General features: G+C 36.6%; 2 protein-coding genes across 2 annotated transcripts; one reads left to right on the forward strand and one right to left on the reverse strand.

Annotated features, from left to right (window-relative positions):
- The first annotated feature begins 12,506 nt into the window (after positions 1-12,506).
- Positions 12,507-13,777, forward strand: LOC131630506 (uncharacterized). Its single transcript, XM_058901286.1, has 5 exons — positions 12,507-12,681; positions 12,772-12,954; positions 13,083-13,133; positions 13,232-13,319; positions 13,408-13,777. Exons 1-5 carry the CDS (start codon positions 12,665-12,667, stop codon positions 13,663-13,665), a joined length of 597 nt encoding a protein of 198 aa, XP_058757269.1. The 5' UTR covers positions 12,507-12,664; the 3' UTR covers positions 13,666-13,777.
- Positions 13,778-15,403: 1,626 nt separating this feature from the next.
- On the reverse strand, positions 15,404-19,466 carry LOC131630497 (uncharacterized). Its single transcript, XM_058901274.1, has 6 exons — positions 18,635-19,466; positions 18,210-18,545; positions 17,343-18,077; positions 17,022-17,240; positions 16,065-16,922; positions 15,404-15,993 (listed from the first exon to the last, which is right to left on the reverse strand). Exons 1-6 carry the CDS (start codon positions 19,464-19,466, stop codon positions 15,404-15,406), a joined length of 3,570 nt encoding a protein of 1,189 aa, XP_058757257.1.
- Positions 19,467-19,727: the final 261 nt, after the last annotated feature.

A 19,727-nucleotide genomic window follows, 5' to 3' on the forward strand; every position in this document is an offset into this window, starting at 1 on the left:
ATCACAGTAAGGATGGTGCACTGAATCATGGTCAGTAGCACAGACAAGTGGCCATGGAAAGGCCACTTGTCTTCATCCTGTGGGCTACGCATGCCTATAGAAAAGGCTCTCTCTCCGACCACCCCTTCTTTTCTTTCTTTTTTTTTTCTCTCTCTTCGTTCTTATTCTCTCCGTCTCTCTCTCTCTAAACCTTATGAACACCAAGAACACCCACCGTCTAAACCCAGAATGCCATGAAACTCGCCGTAAACCACCCCTATCAACACCGTCAAACCCAGTTTCCGGTTGAATGTTCAACCGGTAAACTCGAACGCTCAAACATTTCAACCCAGATTTTCCCAGATCGATGAAGATCTCTATGATCTTCATCGCCTCCGCCCCCCTTGTTCATACCAAAACCCAGCAAATAACATGAAACAAACCCTAAGCCCCAAATTCGTACCCAGATTCAAAGACAAACACACATAATCATGCAATCGCGAGAACCTTAAGCTAAGTTTCGTTTTAGAGTTACCTTATGTCTTGAGTTTCTGGATCGTGTTAGCTCCCCCTCGCTCTAATCCTTTCGTCTTTTGCTTTTCAGGTTCGAAGATTAAGGAAAAGTAATCTCGTGGCGGCGCTTAGGGTTTTCTGAAGAAATTCTTCCGATCCTTCTCTAATTCTTCTTCTTTCTCTTTTATAGTATTAGGGTTTTGATTTGGTTTAGGAAAGATTAGATCAAATTAGATTTGATTTGCGTATCTGTTTGTGAATCAATTTACGTTTTTTTGTTCTCAAATTGTAATTGGTTTATGATTTTAATAAAAAAGATTCAGATTTGATTTTGTTATATTGTTTGCGTTTTGATTTCTATGGGCCTGGGTTGAATATAGATTAGGGTTTGTGTGGAGGAGGAGCGGCGGCCGCTGGTGATGGATGAAGCTAGGGTTTGGTGGCTGCGCAGAAGGATTGGGGATGGTGAACAGGATCGGTCGGATCTTGGGTTTGACCCGGTCCATCTTCAGTACATACGACTTGGGCCCAATGGATACTATTGCTTCGTGGCCCAAAAAACCCAATTCACTTAATTTTCTTAATCCAATTAATCAATTAATTCTAAAACTAATTATAATTCAATAAAATGTTTTTTTTAGTTAATGAACAACATTTTGATAACCAAACATCAATACTAATAATAAAACTTTATTAATTATTAATTACCCAAAAAATCAATTTTTTAAAAACTAATATTTTAGTGATTAATAAATAGTAATGAGTTATGATTAATAATAGTATGAATGATAAAGACAATTCAATGGGCCTGTTGGGCCTTAATTCTTTTATATTTCTGGCAAACAAACCCTCTATTTTTTCTATGAGACAAAAGAAGGAAAAGAGAAGAAAAAACCCATATGTCAATTGAGTTTAGAGATTTTTTTTTTGTCATTCACACCATTTTTATTTTAAGTTGATTTATACAGGAATTTTATAGGAGAGCGAGTTTGACAATAGGTATATCCAACCCTATGGCTCCTAATTTTTAACTCCATTAATAAATTGAAAAGTGAGAATTGAAAAAGGTAAATTTTGGGGTATGACAATGGTTTACATGGATGACACAATCTTTAAATGCAACCAAGAAGAACTACGCGATCAACATCTCACCCCACATATTCTCAGAGTTTGACAGTATAATGAGAGGCTTAACCCAGATAAGTGTACCTTCGAGGTCAGAGCTAACAAATTTATGGTTTTTTATCTAACAACGACGTAAAGTCAAACCAAGATAAGTGTGAGGCATTCATTTGAAAGTCAACAATAATTATAAAGAAAGAAGTGATGAAACCAAATGGAATGTTAACAACTTTAAACATGTACATCTCAAAGTCAGCTCAGAACGCCTTACTATTTTACAAATTACAGAAGAAATAGGTACATTTTGAGTGGAACCTATAGTGTGAACACGCATTTACATCACTAAAGACGTCCCTATCAAATCCACCACTATCGACTCAACCATCAGTCAGGGATATTTAGTATTTTTATTTAGTTGTGTCTGATGAAGTATTTGGCGCCTTCCTCGTAAGAGAGTTGAACTTTGAAACAATTTTGAGACAAAAATGGGTGTCCAAACATGTGTTAGACGCATCTGGACAAAGGCAATTTTTTACCTTAAAACCCTGCATACGCGTCTATTGGCGCATTTGAATGTTGCACCATTCCCTACGATTTTGGGGATGTATCTAGGATGTTGCATTTCCTCATACGTGTTTGGATAGGCATATGGACAGAGGTAATTTTTGTGTGAGCCTAAAACCACTCATACGCGTCTAGAGACGCGTCTGGATGCCTGCATGCTGTTAGACGCGTTTAAGAATATATCTGGATTCCCATATGCATTTGGAGATCCATATACATCTGTGGATGCATCTAAGGATCATACACATTTGGGGAAGCATCTCACTAGTGTATCTCTTTGGCATGTTTCAAGGTCTAGATGCGTCAGGAGACGCGTCTAAGTATAATTCTTGGTATTTTTTTTAGCTTTCCTCGTTATCCTTGCAACCTTCAACACAAGTAAAACCTTTCTCAAAAGATCATATGATGCATGAAACATTTAAAAACATTGTAATCCTCATACTACAGATAAAGTATATAAAAACATTTAAATTCGATATACATGTACTAGCAAAATATAAAATGTACTGCTAAAACAATGATAAAACATATTTAAATAGTTATAAATATTATTTATCTTTAACTTTCAACTTTACAATCTGATTCACTTCATAAATCAATAATGGGATCATCGTGGTTGTCATCACTGGTCTATAACGTGACGGGATCCCCAAAGACCACCATTTGTAGTTGATCACATAAATTGATATGGATGAGTGACATGGGAATTACATGTGATCTCTAAATAATGTCTATTTCCAACTGGTCCAACTAAAAGTAAGATCAAACTGAAGTTCCTTGGGTGCAATTCAAAATTAAAATGTTTTCACATGTCAAAAACATAATATTGTTATAGCAATAATACCTTATAAGTTATATTTGTACAGAAAATCAAACATGACATAAAGTTTGTACCAAGATAAATACAAAGGATTGAACATAGAAAAATAAGGAAAATACTCCGACTAATCCAAGACAATATCAAAACCAAGATCCATGCAAGCAACATACCCTTGAAAAGTTTCAGGTGTCAAATCTTTGGTTATTAGGTCACCTACCATTTAGTTTGTTCCTATATGTTCTATCAAAATATGTTTCTCGTGAACTCTTTGTTTCACAACAAGATACTCGATATTGATAAATTTTGACATTATAGAGAAGATAATTGAGAGTGAGAATTTTCATTAACATTGCTTGAGATTCCCCTTATATATTCATACAAATAATAGTTAATTGGGACACAAGTAACAAAGCTGAAAAATTGAATCTAACTGCCTGTAACCGGTTACACAAAACCTGTAACCAGTTACAATTGTTTCTACAATCAAAATACAACAGTGGTGTCCGGTTACCAAAATGTAGTAACTCGTTACACCTGTTTCAACATCTAAAGTTGCTACACTCTATCACTGATTACGAGAACACAGTAATTGATTACAACACTTGAATTACTTATTTTTTCATAACACATCACCTTATTCAAGTGCTTCAAGTCTTTCATGCCCATGTTCTTCTTCAATCTCTTGAATACTTTAATTGTGACTCATTTGGTTAGCAAATCGATAAATTGGTCTTCACTTCTAAAATATCCCAATCTCAACCTTTCTTCACCAACAAGTTTTCTTAAGTAGTGAAACCTCATCTCAATATGTTTGCTCCTCCCATGTGCAATTGGGCTCTTAGCAAGGTTTAGCATAAATGTTATCAACCATGAGTGTTACTGTGTAACTCAATTTGCTGCCCAACTCCTTCAACAAATCCACTAATCACACGGCTTGATATACACACAATGAAGCAACAATGTACTCGACCTTACAAGAAGAGAGTGATACTACCATTTCCTTCCTCGAACACCATGGGATTAGTGTTTCACCGAACATAAATATGTATCCATTTGTAGAATTTCTATCATATTTATCTATGCACCTATTGAAATCGGTAAAACCGAGCAAATTTAATTTTATGTCCTTGTCTATTGCGGGAAATAGAATTCTGCAGCCAATAAATCCTTTGACGCATCTTTGAATCCTCTTTACTGTTGTCATGTGAGACACCTTGGATCTCTTCATGAATATACTCACAATACCGACACTAAACGCCAAATCTGGCCATGTACTGCACAAGTAATGCAAGGATCCAACAAACCTTCTATATTAAGTTAGATTAACATCTTGCTCATCCTCATTCTTTGACAACTTAAGTATCGACTCAGCCGGAGTAATGGTAGCATTACAATGCTCCATTTTAAACGTCTTCGAAATCTCCAGTGCACATATTCTTTGGTGCATGATTTGTCCCTTATTAGACTTGTGGAACTCAATTCCAAGGAAGTATGTCATAAGGTCAAGGTCGGTCATCTCAAACTCCTTCATAAGCTCACTCTTGAACTTATAAATGCAATTTTTGTTGCTGAATATAATCAACAAATCGTCTATGTATAGACAAAGAATTATAATCCCTTCACTTGTATACTTCTTCATATACACACCATGTTCAGATACACACTTCTTGAAGACAATCTTCTTTAAGAAACCATTAATATTTTTCTTGAATCTTGTTTCAAATCGTACAACACTTTCTTCAACTTGTAGAACTTTGACTCTTAGTTTCACAACAAAACCAGGAGGTATTCTACATAAACTGTCTCTTTAAGCAGTTCGTTCAAAAATACATTGTTGACATCCATTTGGTAGATGGACCAGTTGTTGTTATTTTCAACTCTAGCCACGGGTGCAAATACTTCTTCAAAAGTCTATGCCTTCTCTTTGCGAAAATCCTTTTTCAACTAATCGAGCCTTATGCTTGAATATTTCACCCTAGGATTTGTCTTCTCTTTTTACACCCTTCGGACACCAATAAGCTTATTTCTTCCCGGTAGATCAACTAACTCCCAAGTCTTGTTCTTCTCTATCGATTCCAGCTCATCTTTCACAGCACAAATCGGTTTTGGATCGCTTAAGGCCTCTTTAGTTTTAACGGGATCAAATTCGGCCATAAGTGTAAAATGGACGAAATCACAATCATCATTGACTTTATTATCTTGGGACAACTCACAATCTTTGAGTCTTGGAGGCCAACTTCTTTGCCTGGTTGGTCTTCTCACATTCTCTTCCATTTGGACTGCGACAGGGCTGTTTTTGCACTATCAAGCACTGCATGAATTGTTTCCTTACTGGTGTACTGGTTATATCTTTTTGGTAATCAGTTATAGGATTCTACAATTCCTTGATTTCGTAAAAAATGACGACTCACCTAATCTCAATTCTTCTATTTTCTATATCATACAACTTGTAACCACCAATAGAGTGATACCCTACTGTCATACCCCAATTTTTGACCTAAGATACCATCTCATATCATTTGCATATGCATCATTTGCATCTCTAACAAATTGCATAGCTTGTGTTTGTTACTTGTGACTCAGCAGGATTTAATCAGGAAATCACCCATCAGTACAAGTAACAATCAATTAGGGTTTTGTTCTCCCTTCATCTCAAATGAATCATCTTCATCAATAATCAACATTTGGTCCTCAGAGATTCATTTCAACAAGCTCAACAGCTTTGAATCGACTGAATTAGGGTTTTGACTGAAGACAGCACACTCCTGACTTTTGCTCAGAATTTGACCTAATGGCTTGGGACATGATATCAAGACCTCAAGTGCATCATTTTGACCTAATCTATTGACTCATAACATCTCCTATACAAGGATTGATCAACAGTGAAATTTCAAGTCATCAGAATTAGGGTTTTGAACTATCAGGGACTGAAATCAGGGATCACATTTGGGAAACCCTAAAAACCCCCAGGAAGTCAATCAAAGGTTTCAATCATCCTCAAATAATCCCTATGACAACATACAATGGAAATTGTATCTCAATTCAAGATCCACAGTCATCAATTTCATCAGGTCGACAATTAGGGTTTTTGACCTAATGCACTGAACAACTGACTTTTTAATCAGGACATGGTGCCACAACTCAAACCATGGCTCAATATCCTCTAATGCTTCAATATGATCCATTCATACCATTCATATGGTGAGGATAGCCTGTTTCATTTGAAATCTCCAGAAACGCGATTCGACTGAAAAAGTCAACTGTACAAGAACACCATTGACTTTTGAGGAATTTTGGTCAACCATGACTTTTGAAGTTTTAAATCATCAATATATGAAGTATGAAGTCATTTGATCAAGAAAAATCAAGAAAATCAATCAAGAATCAAAAAGTCAAAAGTTTGACTTTCATACTTAGAAAAATTTCTAAGTGTTTTTCAATGGTTTTTTCCAAACTTTGAAAGGGAATTTCTCAAAATTTCACCTACAAACTGAAAAAAACTTCCAACATGAAAGTTGTAGATTTTGATCCAATAAACAACTTTGACACATATAAATTTTTTCCATAAGATCAACCATTTAAGAGATATGGTGCTTCAAAGTTGGTACTTTTTGAAAACTTCACTTAAAACTTCATTTTCTTCAAAGTTCATGGAACTTTTTCACCCATTTCCTTAAGAGACTTGAGGAAACTTTCAACTAGGCTTTTGAAGTATGTAATATGAGCTTTCCAAAATGTCAAAGAGCATGAAAAAATATGGAGTGTAGGTATGGTTTTGAATTATGCATTTAGTGATCATTTTCACTTGAATTTTCACCATTTTTCACTAAGTTTCAAGACTACATGACCTATAATCCAAGCAATGATGCAAAGAGGCAATAATTGAAGAGATATTTTCTGATATAAGATCAGAATGGAAGAGGATAAGAAGCTTGGGATTTAACCATGGTTTAGTAACTTTTAACCATGTGCATTAAATGTAAAGATTCCATTTTATCTTCAAATGCCAAATCACCAATTCTTGATCAACTTGCAAAGCTTTGTATTCAGAAACCTTGGCCTATAGATAGAGGTCCAAACTTCATTGCAAATCACACCAAAACCTCACAATTATAGGTTTTCTCTCTTCTTTCTTGAATTACAAGTCATGTGTTTCAAAGTGAGGTAGAAAACTCAACCTCCATCTCTTGCAAGTTCTGACCAAAGTGATGCTTCCCACAAACCACAAACATCATATGGGATGTGTTTGATCCATCCATACACCCCAAATCACCCTAAATCTCAGAATCACTCTTCAACCACCATATTTGCATAAAATGAGCCTTAACATATCAATTCTCATACCAGGCCATATCTGTCCAAGTTAATCATCTAAACACACTCCATATACTTTACATGAACTGTTCCAACCATCATACATGATCTGAAACATCAAAATCAACTAACTTGATCCTCACTTGAGCTAAACTGCAGTTCGGGTACCACAAGGTGATCAAGAGGTTTCCAGTTCATTCCAGGCATTCAAACACATCACATAAGGTCCATTGAAGCTATCCAGATCATCACAAAGCATCTGTAACACCTCCAGGCACGATTTCAATTTCCAGTTTGGCCGTTTTTGAGGTAAGTGCTCATGAACTTCAAACCCCATCATACATGCATCATAAATGAAAAATGAACATACCATCTTGTTTCTGCACCTATGAGGATCATTAACCCTCAATCAATTGCATCATAACATGATCATACACGATTTCACATTGAATTCCAGTTCTAGGGTTCTTCGTGTTCATCAGAAAATTGATAGCCTTAGAGTGAAAATAAATGAAATTAAAGGTCATCATCATGTTCCTCGTCCAAAACCGAGTGAGATAGACCCTTTGATCAATCAAAACAACACAGATTTGAAGAATTTCAAAATTCAGTTAGGGTTGTGTTCTTGGCGCGTTTTTTCGTTCAAAGAATTCAAATATTTGTTTTAAAATATAATGTGTTGGAAGCGTATCATAAACAAGCCACAAGCGTGGCTCAGTTGGTCCATGTTTTGGTTAGCAAGCGTGGGTGCGTGGGTTCAAACCCTTGTGGAGACAAAACCAATTTTTTAGCACCTATTTTCTTTCTTTTTTCTTCACAACTTTAATTAATCATTTAACTAACCAAATTAATTCATTTTTCATTCATTTTTTGTACACTCTTTATTTAACACATATATTTTATGAATATCAAAAAAAATCACAAAAAAAGATTTATTTAATATGTTTTTAATTAGGTTTAAAATGATACATTTTTAAGTGTTTTTAATTACTTTAAATATTGTTTTTCATTTAATTTTTAACCTAATCACTTGTAAATATTTTTTGTGATCAAACCCTAATCATTTAGGTCTTAATTAAGCATTAAAATTTGTTTTAACTTAATTAAGTTGACTTTTGTCAAATTCAAATCGTTTTAAAACGAACGATCGCGGTTCTTTTCAAAAACAATGAACCATTTCTTTTTGAAACTTTTGATTAAATCTTTTAATTGATCAATTGGTTTTCAAAACGATGTGGGGCCTCTCGAATATTAGAGAGTATAAGTCCCTTTCGTCTTTCTTTGTACAGAAAACTTTTTCCAAAACTTTCAAACAGTTTTTTAACAACAAATCACACATCTTTTTCAAACCATCCACCCTGTTTTATGAAAATAAAACAGGGGCCTCTCGAATATTAGAGAGTGTAAGTCCCATTTCTTTTCTTTTTGTACAGTTTTTTAAACAATAAAACTTCTTCAAAACAAAATCTTTTCAAACAATTTTCAAATCATTTTCAAAACAACCAAACTTCAAAGAAACAAAACTTTTCAAATATACCATGGGCCTCCATGTAGGTATAAGTCCCAAGCCCTTTTGTACATACCCATTCCAGTACATGAAATTAGGTATTTCATCGTACGCCTTTTTGTACATACACTTTTTTGTACATACTCCTTTTTGTATATATCTCAATCAATTTGTTTTTAACTTTGAATAACAAACCAAAAATGAAGGTTTTCTTTAAATCTTCCCAAAAAATATACCATGGGCCTCCATGTAGGTATAAGTCCCAAGCCCTTTTGTAAATACCTGTCTGCATAGCTTTGAATAAACTCAAGTGGACCTCTCCCCGAGTATGAGTCCCGAACCCCGTATATACAAATGGATCATGCTTACAGGTATATTTCCTTCATAAACTCCATTATATACACACACTTTGTCATATATGTATAACTGTTCATATTTGTTCATGTACTTGTGCATATTTGTTTGTACTTGTTCATATGTGTGATTGTGTTATATATGTTTATTCAACTTAGTACAACACTAGGTTCCCCATAGCCTCCTATTGGGCTTCGTGCAAAGAATCTCCCCTAGTTTAGGTTAGGACATAGAGTATGGTTTCCCGGTGAAATCGCTCTAAGAGCTCGAACCAACTATACCATGCCTCCCCTTGGGCTTTGTACAAACGAGTGACCCTCCCATAGCCTCCTCTTGGGCTTACAATGCAAGGACCCTGGATTGTCCCTCCCATAGCCTCCTCTTGGGCTTACAATGCAAGGACCCTCGGATAGCCTCCTCTTGGGCTTCGTACAAGGACCCACGGGCTTCTTATAAGCATCCCCAATATCCAAACACAAATACCCTAGGAGATTAGACATTTTTCATCTCTATGCTAGGAGTATCTCTTCTATATCATCACAAACAATCAATCAATCAAAATCAAACTTTTTTGCCACAAGTCTGGCTAATCAATCAATCTTCTTTTGCCACAAGGCTGGCTAATCAATCAAACTGTTTTACCACCGTACTGGATGATTAATCAAAGTTTTTGTCACAAGGCTGACTTCATTGAAACTTTTGCCACAAGGCTGGCTGATTAATCAAAGTTTTTGTCACAAGGCTGACTTCATTGAAACTTTTGCCACAAGGCTGGTTCAACAAAAAACATCTTTATCATTCTAAGCACCCTAAGTGGCATGGCCCCGGGCTTATAATGAAAAGATTTTCAAACAAAAACAAACAGATGTATGTGATGATATAGATTAGATACATCTAGCATTTAGACGACATTTGTCTATTTTCCTTTGCTTCCACTAGCATAAGTGGGAACTACGATTGCTCTGACTTTCTCAACATCCCTTTGAGAATACGTAGGCACAAGGTCGATCCTTGGCGAGCAAAACAAAACAAAACAAAAAAACCATTCAAACCTTAGCACCCGTAGACCCCGAGCTACAGATGCTCTGATTCCCTCTAGGGGATATGTATGCAGAGGATCGCGATGATCTTTGCGAGCATAATCAAACAAACACCTTAGGTCCCACCTATTTCACAAGAACCTCTCAATAATATGGAATGAAAAACAAAGTAAAGAACCCTGTAGAGTACTACAGATACGTTGGGTGCTAATACCTTCCCTTCGTATAACCAACCCTCTTACCCAAGATCTCCCCCCACTTTTAGGTTATTGCAGCTTTTTTCCTTTTCCTCCTTTGGAAATAATAAAAAGTTTGGTCGATACAAAAGAAAAATCATTTTTTATGAGCACTCGAGCCCAAAGAAGGCATCAGGTGTCTCATCCCACAAAAAAGAGGAGCAAAACGATTTTTCGCCCGCGACACCTACAAGTATCATCAATTCTCCCTTGTCATCCAACTTCTTTCTAAGCTTCCCCAACAAATGTAGATATTAAAACCCGTAGAGTGTTACCCTGCAAAATTATAACCCATAAAGGGTTGGGCTTAGACAACTGAATTATAACTCGTTTGTAGTGTTATATTTGCAAAACACCTTGCCTAGGGCGATACCCCGAGACCACCCTAGGAGAAGGTGATGACACAAGGACGCCCGAAGAGAGGTATCGCCTCGCCCTTAAGTTTTTCACGCCCATGGAGGAAAAACATGGGATTAGACGTGTCTTGGATAAAGAAAAATTCAGTGTCGCTACTGACTCAGGTCTCCCTTGGAAATAGGGATTCAACCATCCACCATTTGACTAGGTGGGCGATGGCCTTTCCCAGGTGCTGGAAACTCCTATAAATAAATTACCTCTCAAAGGGATAAAGGACAAACTCTAAGTTATACATACTCTCCACTACTCAAAGAGTACTACGCTCGTAACCACTATAATATATTAAACTTATCTAACCGCCTGCCTACAACCCAATAACGCTGACCACCTATAGAATCTCCCACCTCACGTGAGCGGACCCCTTAAATAACCTCTAAAACGACGGTGCAGGGATACTCGCCACCGTGATCAAGCCTCCACCATTCAAACATGTAATATACCTACTAGGGCCTCTAAGTCTCCCTTTCATTACAGAGGGAAACACACACACCTTGTACTTTTTGACAAGTATAGTAGTGCCTAGTAAAACTAGCATGAGCCACCTCTTTCATTCCAACCCTATCATCCTCCTTTCTCTTTGGAAATGACTAACTGGGTCCTACATCGCGTAGCAAACACCACTGCCAAAGGTATCTCATGGAGTGGGCTCTCTTAGGCCGTTCGACGAAGATACGTGAGGCAGGTGTTCACGACGAACGTCATATCCTCTAGATTTTTTTTGAAAACATCATATGAATGGTCGGGGTCAACATCATTTTTTCTAAAGAAGACGCACTGAGCATTAACCCTCACGACAATGACCCATTGGTTATCACCATTTAGCATGGAAACTGGGATATCATGCGCGTCCTAATAGACCCGAGAAGCTCAGCTGGTTTTCTTGGGATGTCTTCCAAAAGTTACAACTAAATCTGGATGATGTACAGGGATTCACCGGCTCTCTGATAGGATTATCGGGTGAACAGGTACAAATAATGGGCTATGTGAAGGAAAATCGCGATACAATACGCAACGGAAATTAAAATTTTCCTTTAGTTGATTCTTATGAATGATCATGATCATTGATAGAACAATTACTTCTTATGGTGATTAAGAGCTTTGATGCAGAATTGAAGGTGTTGATCACGAGCGTTGATGAAGAACAACGCCTCTACTCAGTCCACACGAATAGACAATCTTTAGTCTCAATGCTAGCTGCTACGAGTGAAGACTCTAAGTGAAAGACAACGTAAGAGAAATACAGCCAGGGTTTCACAAACCTGATTTTCATCAAGTATCAAAGCTTATGCACAAAGGTTAAATTTATAGAACCACTTGTGTGGGATGCAGGCTAAAAAACCCAACTTAAATACACCACATAAGAATAACTAGTGTCTTACCCGTGCGTTCGCACGGGTACCCGTCTGTCTCGCGCATTGGGTTTTAGGGCACTTTAATAAAATAGGGAAAATGTATATATATATATATATATATATGTGTGTAAGTTCATATAATAAGGTAAAATATTTTAAATAGGTTAAAAATACCTGTTGGACCTTATAGTTGGTTAATTTATCTAAGTTAATAGGACATTAAAGTTTATTGGGCCTTAGAGTTCTAGCCTTGGTGCAGAAAACCTATTTTTATTGTTAGACCTAATTTGTTAATAGGCCCACAAAAGAATCCTATTATTGGTATTGTTACATAACGCTGGCATTTAAAATGAAAGTAACGTTGGATTCATAAGCAATCAAAGAGTCTGTCTTTGGCATTGTTGGTGTAAGAAACGCAGGGTTGGGTGATAAGTGTGAAGAACAAAATGTCGCAGCCAAGAAGGTATGTGCATGTGTTACTGTTTATGTTGTTTGCAGAGTTTATCATAAGATATTCATCCATTTAGAGGTCGCAATGTTGTTTTGATTCCAGTTCACCCGATAGGTTGGAGTTGCAAACTCCATGGAAGCGGCTCACAGTTGAGAGGATACTGAGTGGGTCACATGAGAATGATGATGTTATGGAGGAATGGAAGAAACAACATGAAAGATTGAATCGTGTCGACGATGCCGGTAAAGTTTCTGTAGAGGCTGCCAGGATTGTTGAAAATAAAGGGTAATCTTATAGTTTAATTTTGTTTTTTTGTATTGAATTCCATTTAACCTCGACAAAATTGAATGTGTTTCCGGAATAATGAGTTACAACTTAGTTTAATAAATAGTTTGTATGTTATTGTGTTGAAGGGATGATGGAGATGGGATTGAATACATAATGATATCTTCTGATAGTGAGAGGTAAAGTTTATTTATAAGTGATAGGGAATATATTATCGTTATAGGTATATTGATGCTGTTGTGTTTGCATTGTGCTGTAAATGTGGTCTTAATTTCAGGGAAATGAGTCCTGTACAGGAAGAGTTCGAAGAAGCGTACTGGACTCGTGAAGTTCATGATGTAAAGAAGTTTTGCTCAAATGTTATGGTAAGCAGTGTTCAAAGTCTATAGTTGTTGGCACACTGGTGTTATACAGAGATGTAATGTAACTGATATTGTATGTCAATGAGTGCAGTATATTCCTGCAGAAATAGTAGAGAAATGTGGGCTTGCTGGAATGTCAGAGATTACCCTCAATGATGTGGACAACGGGTACCCATATGAGTGCAATGTGAAGAAGAGGCCAAAAAAAAATGAAACATATTTGTATGGAGAATGGTTTGACTATGTAAGGGCAGCGGAACTGAAAGTAGGTGATAAAGTGCACTTTGTGATTTATTACCCGCCAGTGTTAGATATTATGGTAACAGTGGAGCGCAGTGGTGATCGTTGATAGAGCTGTTGGTTAGGCAATGTTTGTGGTGGATGTATAGGGCCGTTTTTTAGCAGTTTGGTTTGTATGGGATTTATGGTTTTGTTTTTTTTTGTAATGGTGGATGTGAACCAAGATTAACAATTATGGCACTATGTATGGTTTTAAATTAAATATTATCAATTTTGGTTGTAAGTTTCATGGAATGAGCCAAATCTGCCATGGTTTTTATGCAAAATTGATTACCATTCTGTTTTAAAATTAAGTATTGTTTATTATAAGTATTGAACAGGATATTTATCAAACTTGATCAGAATAGGGTACCTAATTTCATTATTGTTGGTATAAGTTGGGGTATGGCTCCTGTAAATGGTAGGCTATTAAATCTAATAGGTAAACACACAACAATGGACATATGAATAGTTGAAAATTCAATTTAATAGTATATGTTAAAGAGTAGTACGATAATATTAAATGGTTATAAAATAGTTGTAATGTGTTATATTATATTGGGATGTGAAAGATCAATTGGGTTATGGGCAGTTATTGTTTTTCGTGAGGCATATAAATAAAACGAAAACTGTTTTGAAGTGATGTAAATGCAAAGAAGACTAATTGAACAATTGCATTGAATTCTATTGGACGGTGGAAAAGTTGCAGGTATGTGAAGAGTCCATTTAGAGTGTTATATAAGTAATGTGTAGGAAGTTTGAAAGCACTAAACACTGAAGCATTCATCATTACTCTGGAACCAACAGTGTAAGCTGCGAATTTCTGAAAAGATGGAAGGAAGAGTTGATCAAGCAATGAGAGGTAAAGGTAAACATATCATTTCAAAGTTTGCTCTGTTACATTTTGAATTTAAAAGTTATATATGGTTGCATGCAGGCGAAGAAAACTCGGTGAACCAAATGGCTGTGGGGAAAGCTGTCATTTCTGATAACTCTGTGTATGTTTGAATTAGCTTATGTTGAGTATACGTTTTATGCTTGAATTTAGAATGTTTGATAACACATTTATTTATTGACCATGCTGTTTGTTTGTATAATGTTCCAGATGCCATGAACCGGTTGTTGAGGATTTTAGTTGCCATGTAGAACAGGCTGCTAAGTTACAATATTGTATCTGGAAGCAAGATGTGGTCAACGGGAAGATGGCTCAGTCATGTCTTCTTGTAAGTTATTATTCGTTTTAAGCTTATCGTCTTTCCCTATCAGTTAATGGGATTATTTAATGTTGTTTTATATCAATATTGCAGGAAATTCCTGAGCATGTTGTGGCAAGTCGCTGGCTCCATGGAGCAAGGTTTGTAGATTTGGTTGACTGGGAAAGGGAAGTCAGGTATGAATGTGAAGTTCATCATACCGAAAAGGGTCAGATGTTCTTAGGGCGTGGTTGGTACAAATTTGCCAAGGAAAGGTGCCTGCTTGATGGAGACTCTATGGGCTTCAGCGTTAAGGATCCCATCAGCAAGGAGATACTTGTAACAATGTTGAAAAATTGAAAATGATGTAAAAGTTTGTTTTAAGTATCTAACTCTTTAACTTTTTGTAATTTTCTGGTGGACTTAGGTCCACCTTTATATTAATATATAAGATTTTGGTATTTAGATGTTATGCTATATATATATTATTTCTGTTACTTGCATTGCTAATATGCTGTTAGTAATATATATTACTGCTGTTACTTGCAATACTAATATGCTGTTAGTAATATAGATTACCGCTGTTACAGATTTACTCTGATCAAGTTTAAAAACTTAGACATTGTTAAAAACTTCCTTATACACAACATTTGTAGTTTTCTCCCTGAATTTCTTTTCTTCATCATGTATCAGTATTTTGATTCCCTTTTTTGTTGTTACTCTTGACAATGCGACATAAATCTGGCCATGTGTGAATACATCTTTCGGTAAGTACAAACCAACGTTATCCAATGACTGTCCCTGTGATTTGTTAATTGTCATAGAATAGGAAACTATAACAGGGAACTGTCTCCTATTCAGTTTGAATGGCCATGGTGATTGGGATGGTGACATATCCATTCGAGGTATGTAAACCAAATTTCCCAAACCTTTACCACCCATTATTGAAGCCTCCAATACATGGGCTGCCATCTTTGTTATACACAGCCTTGTGCCGTTACACAAACCTTCAGCTTGATCTATATTTCTCATGAGCATTATAGGTGTTCCAACCTTTAGTTTTAAGTGATGGTTTGGCAATCCTGATGTTCGGAGGGAACTTAGAAATTCTGGCGTGAGGATATCAACTACTGCTGGGTCATGAATCTCAGACTTGTCAACTGAATTTGCGCTGTAGTAGTCACGAATCTCTCCTGCATTGTTGACTGAACAGAATTAGTAAAAGCAAAAATTAGATTAATATAATCCATTAAATTATATATTTTTGTTGCTTAACCTGGCATCAAGTTAAGTATATGGTCATTGATCTGATCAACAATCTCCAGTGTAGAGGCAAGTATCGCTCGACTTTTAAGGTAATCAACACATTGGAAATTATTTATGAAATCAGGGTATGTGGTATTGACAATGGCCACAATTGGATCATCGAATTCTGTTATCAGAATATCAGGTGGTATGTTGATTTCGGCGGTGCCGTCATTAGGCTCAGATATTCGGCCCTCTCCTATTCTTAAAAGCCAATCTGAAAACTGTGCTATCTCATTTTTGTCAGTCTGTGTTGATCCTGTTCGTAGCTGCATGTTTCTTGTCAATGTTAATACCTCAACTGAATGCCATATGTAAGATGCATTTATGGCACAGTATACAATATCGGAACGACTGCCTCTGGGGACGACAGGTAAAATCTGTCTGAAATCGCCCCCGAAAACAACAACCTTTCCACCGAATACATCAGTTGAATTTTTGTCTGCACTCATAACATCTTTCAAAGTTCTGTCAAGCGATTCTATTGCATACTTATGCGCCATTGGTGCCTCATCCCATATTATAAGCTTTGTCTGTCGTAACATGTCTGCAACATCATCGTTGAATTCAACCTTGCAAGTAGAATTGTCCATAGTTGGTACCGGTATCCTGAACTTTGAACGTGCAGTTCTACCTCCTGGAAGTAACAATGATGCTATACCGCTAGTTGCAACAGTTAAACATATATCGTGTTTTGATCTTAAAGCAGCTGCGAGTGTTCTCCACATATATGTTTTTCCGGTACCACCATAACCATGAAGGAAGAAAACCGCAGGTTTTTGAGACTCCACAGCGTGGATGATTTTTTCATAAATACTTCTTTGCTCATCTTAGGAACATAATATTGATTGTAGAACGGTGTTAGAATAATTGATTCATAGAATTTCAAAGCGTAAAATAAAATGAATTTAATTGACGCAATAGTTACCTGTAAGAGCAGCAAACAGATTTTCAAATTCTGAGTTCATTGATGCTGTATCATAATTACGCTCATCATATATGAGCCTGTTTCCCAACTGTTCAAGAACATAAGTATCCGGATATGGAATAGGACTAAAATCCTTTAGTGTCCTTCTATTTGCCTGAAGCAGTTTCTCAATTTCTATTAAAGTCAAATTTTGTAACTCTTCTTGTGTGAGGACCAATTCTGCATTGATATGAGAAATTGAGTTATAATACTGTTGGTAAGTCATCTGTAGGCTGTTATTAACAAATTGTTTTGTTTGCTATTTTATTATGTCTAACAAACCTGGATTAGCAGCCAATGCTCTTTGTGTATGTAAGACACCATCAGATAATAGGAGCCAAGTTTGTTCCCAAACATGTGCAGGGCGATTAACAGCACCAGACAAAAGCATGATAACAAACAGTTTTCGAAGAAAATGACCAGTCCCCCAATGACTTGCCTCCTTTATAGCAGCTATGTATTCTTTGTCGTCTTCAAGAAATCCCATTGCAAAGCATGCATCTCTGAATGTATCATACTGAATGTTATCCACGGTCCTGATTTCCTCATATGTTGTTGGTCCTTTTGCCACCGTCAACATCATGCGCAGGTAAAACAGTTCACCAGTTGTTGGCGGAACCCATATGAGACGTCCAATGGTGAAGCCTTTTTTCCGCGATTTCCATTCTCTCTTTTTTTTGTGGTAAACAAACTTTGAGACAAATTGACCATAAGTTAATGTTTGTGCCTCTTCATATTTAGCATTTGCTACCAGCCATGCAGTAAACATTGATTCAGTCACACTTGCAGTTTCCAGCACATTTTCCATGCGTGCATAATCTGTATAGTATATAGGTTTCTCCCCAACCAAATGATAGAACATACGTTCCGCAGCTGGTTTTCTGCCATGAATATTGTAAGAGTAAATGCGCCAGCATGCTTCACTGGGTGAGACATACCTGCAGTCGAGATATTGTTGGATCTCATCAACAGGTTGATTGCTATTTGTTGAAACTGCTGCTGTTATTCTGTCATAGCCTTTATTGATATATTTGAAAAGATGTTTTATGGAAGTACTCTGATTACACCATTCCATGTTTATATGTGCCTGGTATTTCATAAGAAATCTGGTATTATATGGAACCACATGTCTGTTGTCCAAGGTGATACCATTTTTTTCAATAGTGAAGGTTTTTGATCTTCTCCTATACAGCGGATATCCCTCTGCATCAACAATAGTGTGTTCAATAAACTTTTTGGGATAGTATTTAGAACATCGTCCATTCTTCATACATTGTGAGGTCACGCGAGCAAGGCCACAGGGTCCATGCATCATATGTGCCTTAACCAATTTGTATAAATTGGGATGAACAGTCGGGTCGGGAATTTCAGCAGAAATGATCTTGTCTATGTCAGATGGTGTTGGGTATTTGCTCTGAGGGTGTAGGAATATCAAGATGTGAGCATGTGGCAATCCGCGCTTTTGGAATTCAATGGTGTACATATCTATTAAATTGAAAGTTAGTTTGATGTAATATTCTGGTTCTACACAGACACATGATTGAAAAGTAGTATAATTAAATGAAACAACTTACATGCAATCACTTTTCCAACGACATGGTGTTTTGTAATATCATCCATGAGGGTATCAAACTTTATTTTGAAAACTTTTGAAATGATATCTGGCCTATCATGGGGTTGTAGACCTGTGCCTGACAATGCTCTTTTAATTTCAGGCCAATTTGGGTTGCAGGTAAAAGTAACAAATAAATCAGGGAATCCCAATCGACTTGAAATGGCCATACCGTCAAAATATAGTTGATCCATATATCTCTTGCTACCAACAAATGTTGATGGCAGAACAACTCGTTTTCCTCGCTTTTGGTGTTCATTTCTTGTATCGCCATCAGTTTGAGCGGCCAAATTATTATATTTGCCCACTCTTAATTTCGATTGATTATCTCTCAACCAATTCAGTCGTTCGGATTCCATCATAGCATAGCCGTCGACTAAGAATTGTTGAAATAGGCGTCTTGAGTAAAGTAGTGTTTTTGCCTCTTTGCGACGTTGTTGTAACCGGTAAGAAAACCAATCCTTAATGCTTTGACGGTTTCTCCTAGTGACCTCAGTTTCATGGCGATATCTGTGCATTATACTTTTCCTGTAACCATCTTCCCCATAAGGAAATATAAGAGGATACTGATAAGCCAAATATGCTGGGTGAAACTCATCTATTCGTTGCAAACCACCATTGCGGCGCTGAATTAAGATGTCCCTTTTATCAGCAGAATCAATGTCTCCCACAATGAGTGCAGCCACTTCTAAGACAGTAGGTTTGTTGTAAACACGGCCATCTTCGGATCTATCAGAAATAAGCCTGAGTTTTAAATCTGTGAAAGAATTTGTCCTTAAAACATCCCTTGCCATTATAAAAGCTTTGGCATGAACATTGTGCTGATCTAACATCATCTTGAGCTTTTTGACAACCGGTCGCTCGATGCCTTTGTTGTCCCTGTTTATTTTTCGCAGCCATGAATAAATAGTTTAACATAATATTTTTATAAAACAATTGTGTAATTATGTCTGAGCATGCTTACTTGAAACATTTTATTCTGTGTCTGTGTCATAGATGTATAATTGAGCATATTGCGGAGGTTGCCCTGTTTCTGGCAGCAGTGTACCAATTCG

Source organism: Vicia villosa, unplaced genomic scaffold (assembly GCF_029867415.1).
Source record: "Vicia villosa cultivar HV-30 ecotype Madison, WI unplaced genomic scaffold, Vvil1.0 ctg.000685F_1_1, whole genome shotgun sequence".
Lineage (NCBI taxonomy): Eukaryota > Viridiplantae > Streptophyta > Magnoliopsida > Fabales > Fabaceae > Vicia > Vicia villosa.

Bases quoted from the DNA above. Each gene is read 5' to 3' on its own strand.
- LOC131630506 (XM_058901286.1), top strand. The intron at 13,134-13,231 runs GTAAAGTTTATT...TCTTAATTTCAG, and splicing joins ATATCTTCTGATAGTGAGAG to GGAAATGAGTCCTGTACAGG. The intron at 13,320-13,407 runs GTAAGCAGTGTT...CAATGAGTGCAG, and splicing joins AGTTTTGCTCAAATGTTATG to TATATTCCTGCAGAAATAGT.
- LOC131630497 (XM_058901274.1), bottom strand. From the start codon at position 19,466: ATGGCAAGGGATGTTTTAAGGACAAATTCTTTCACAGATTTAAAACTC. The intron at 18,078-18,209 runs GTATCACCTTGG...ATATCAATAAAG, and splicing joins CTTCACTATTGAAAAAAATG to GCTATGACAGAATAACAGCA. The intron at 15,994-16,064 runs GTTAAGCAACAA...AATTCTGTTCAG, and splicing joins TATACTTAACTTGATGCCAG to TCAACAATGCAGGAGAGATT.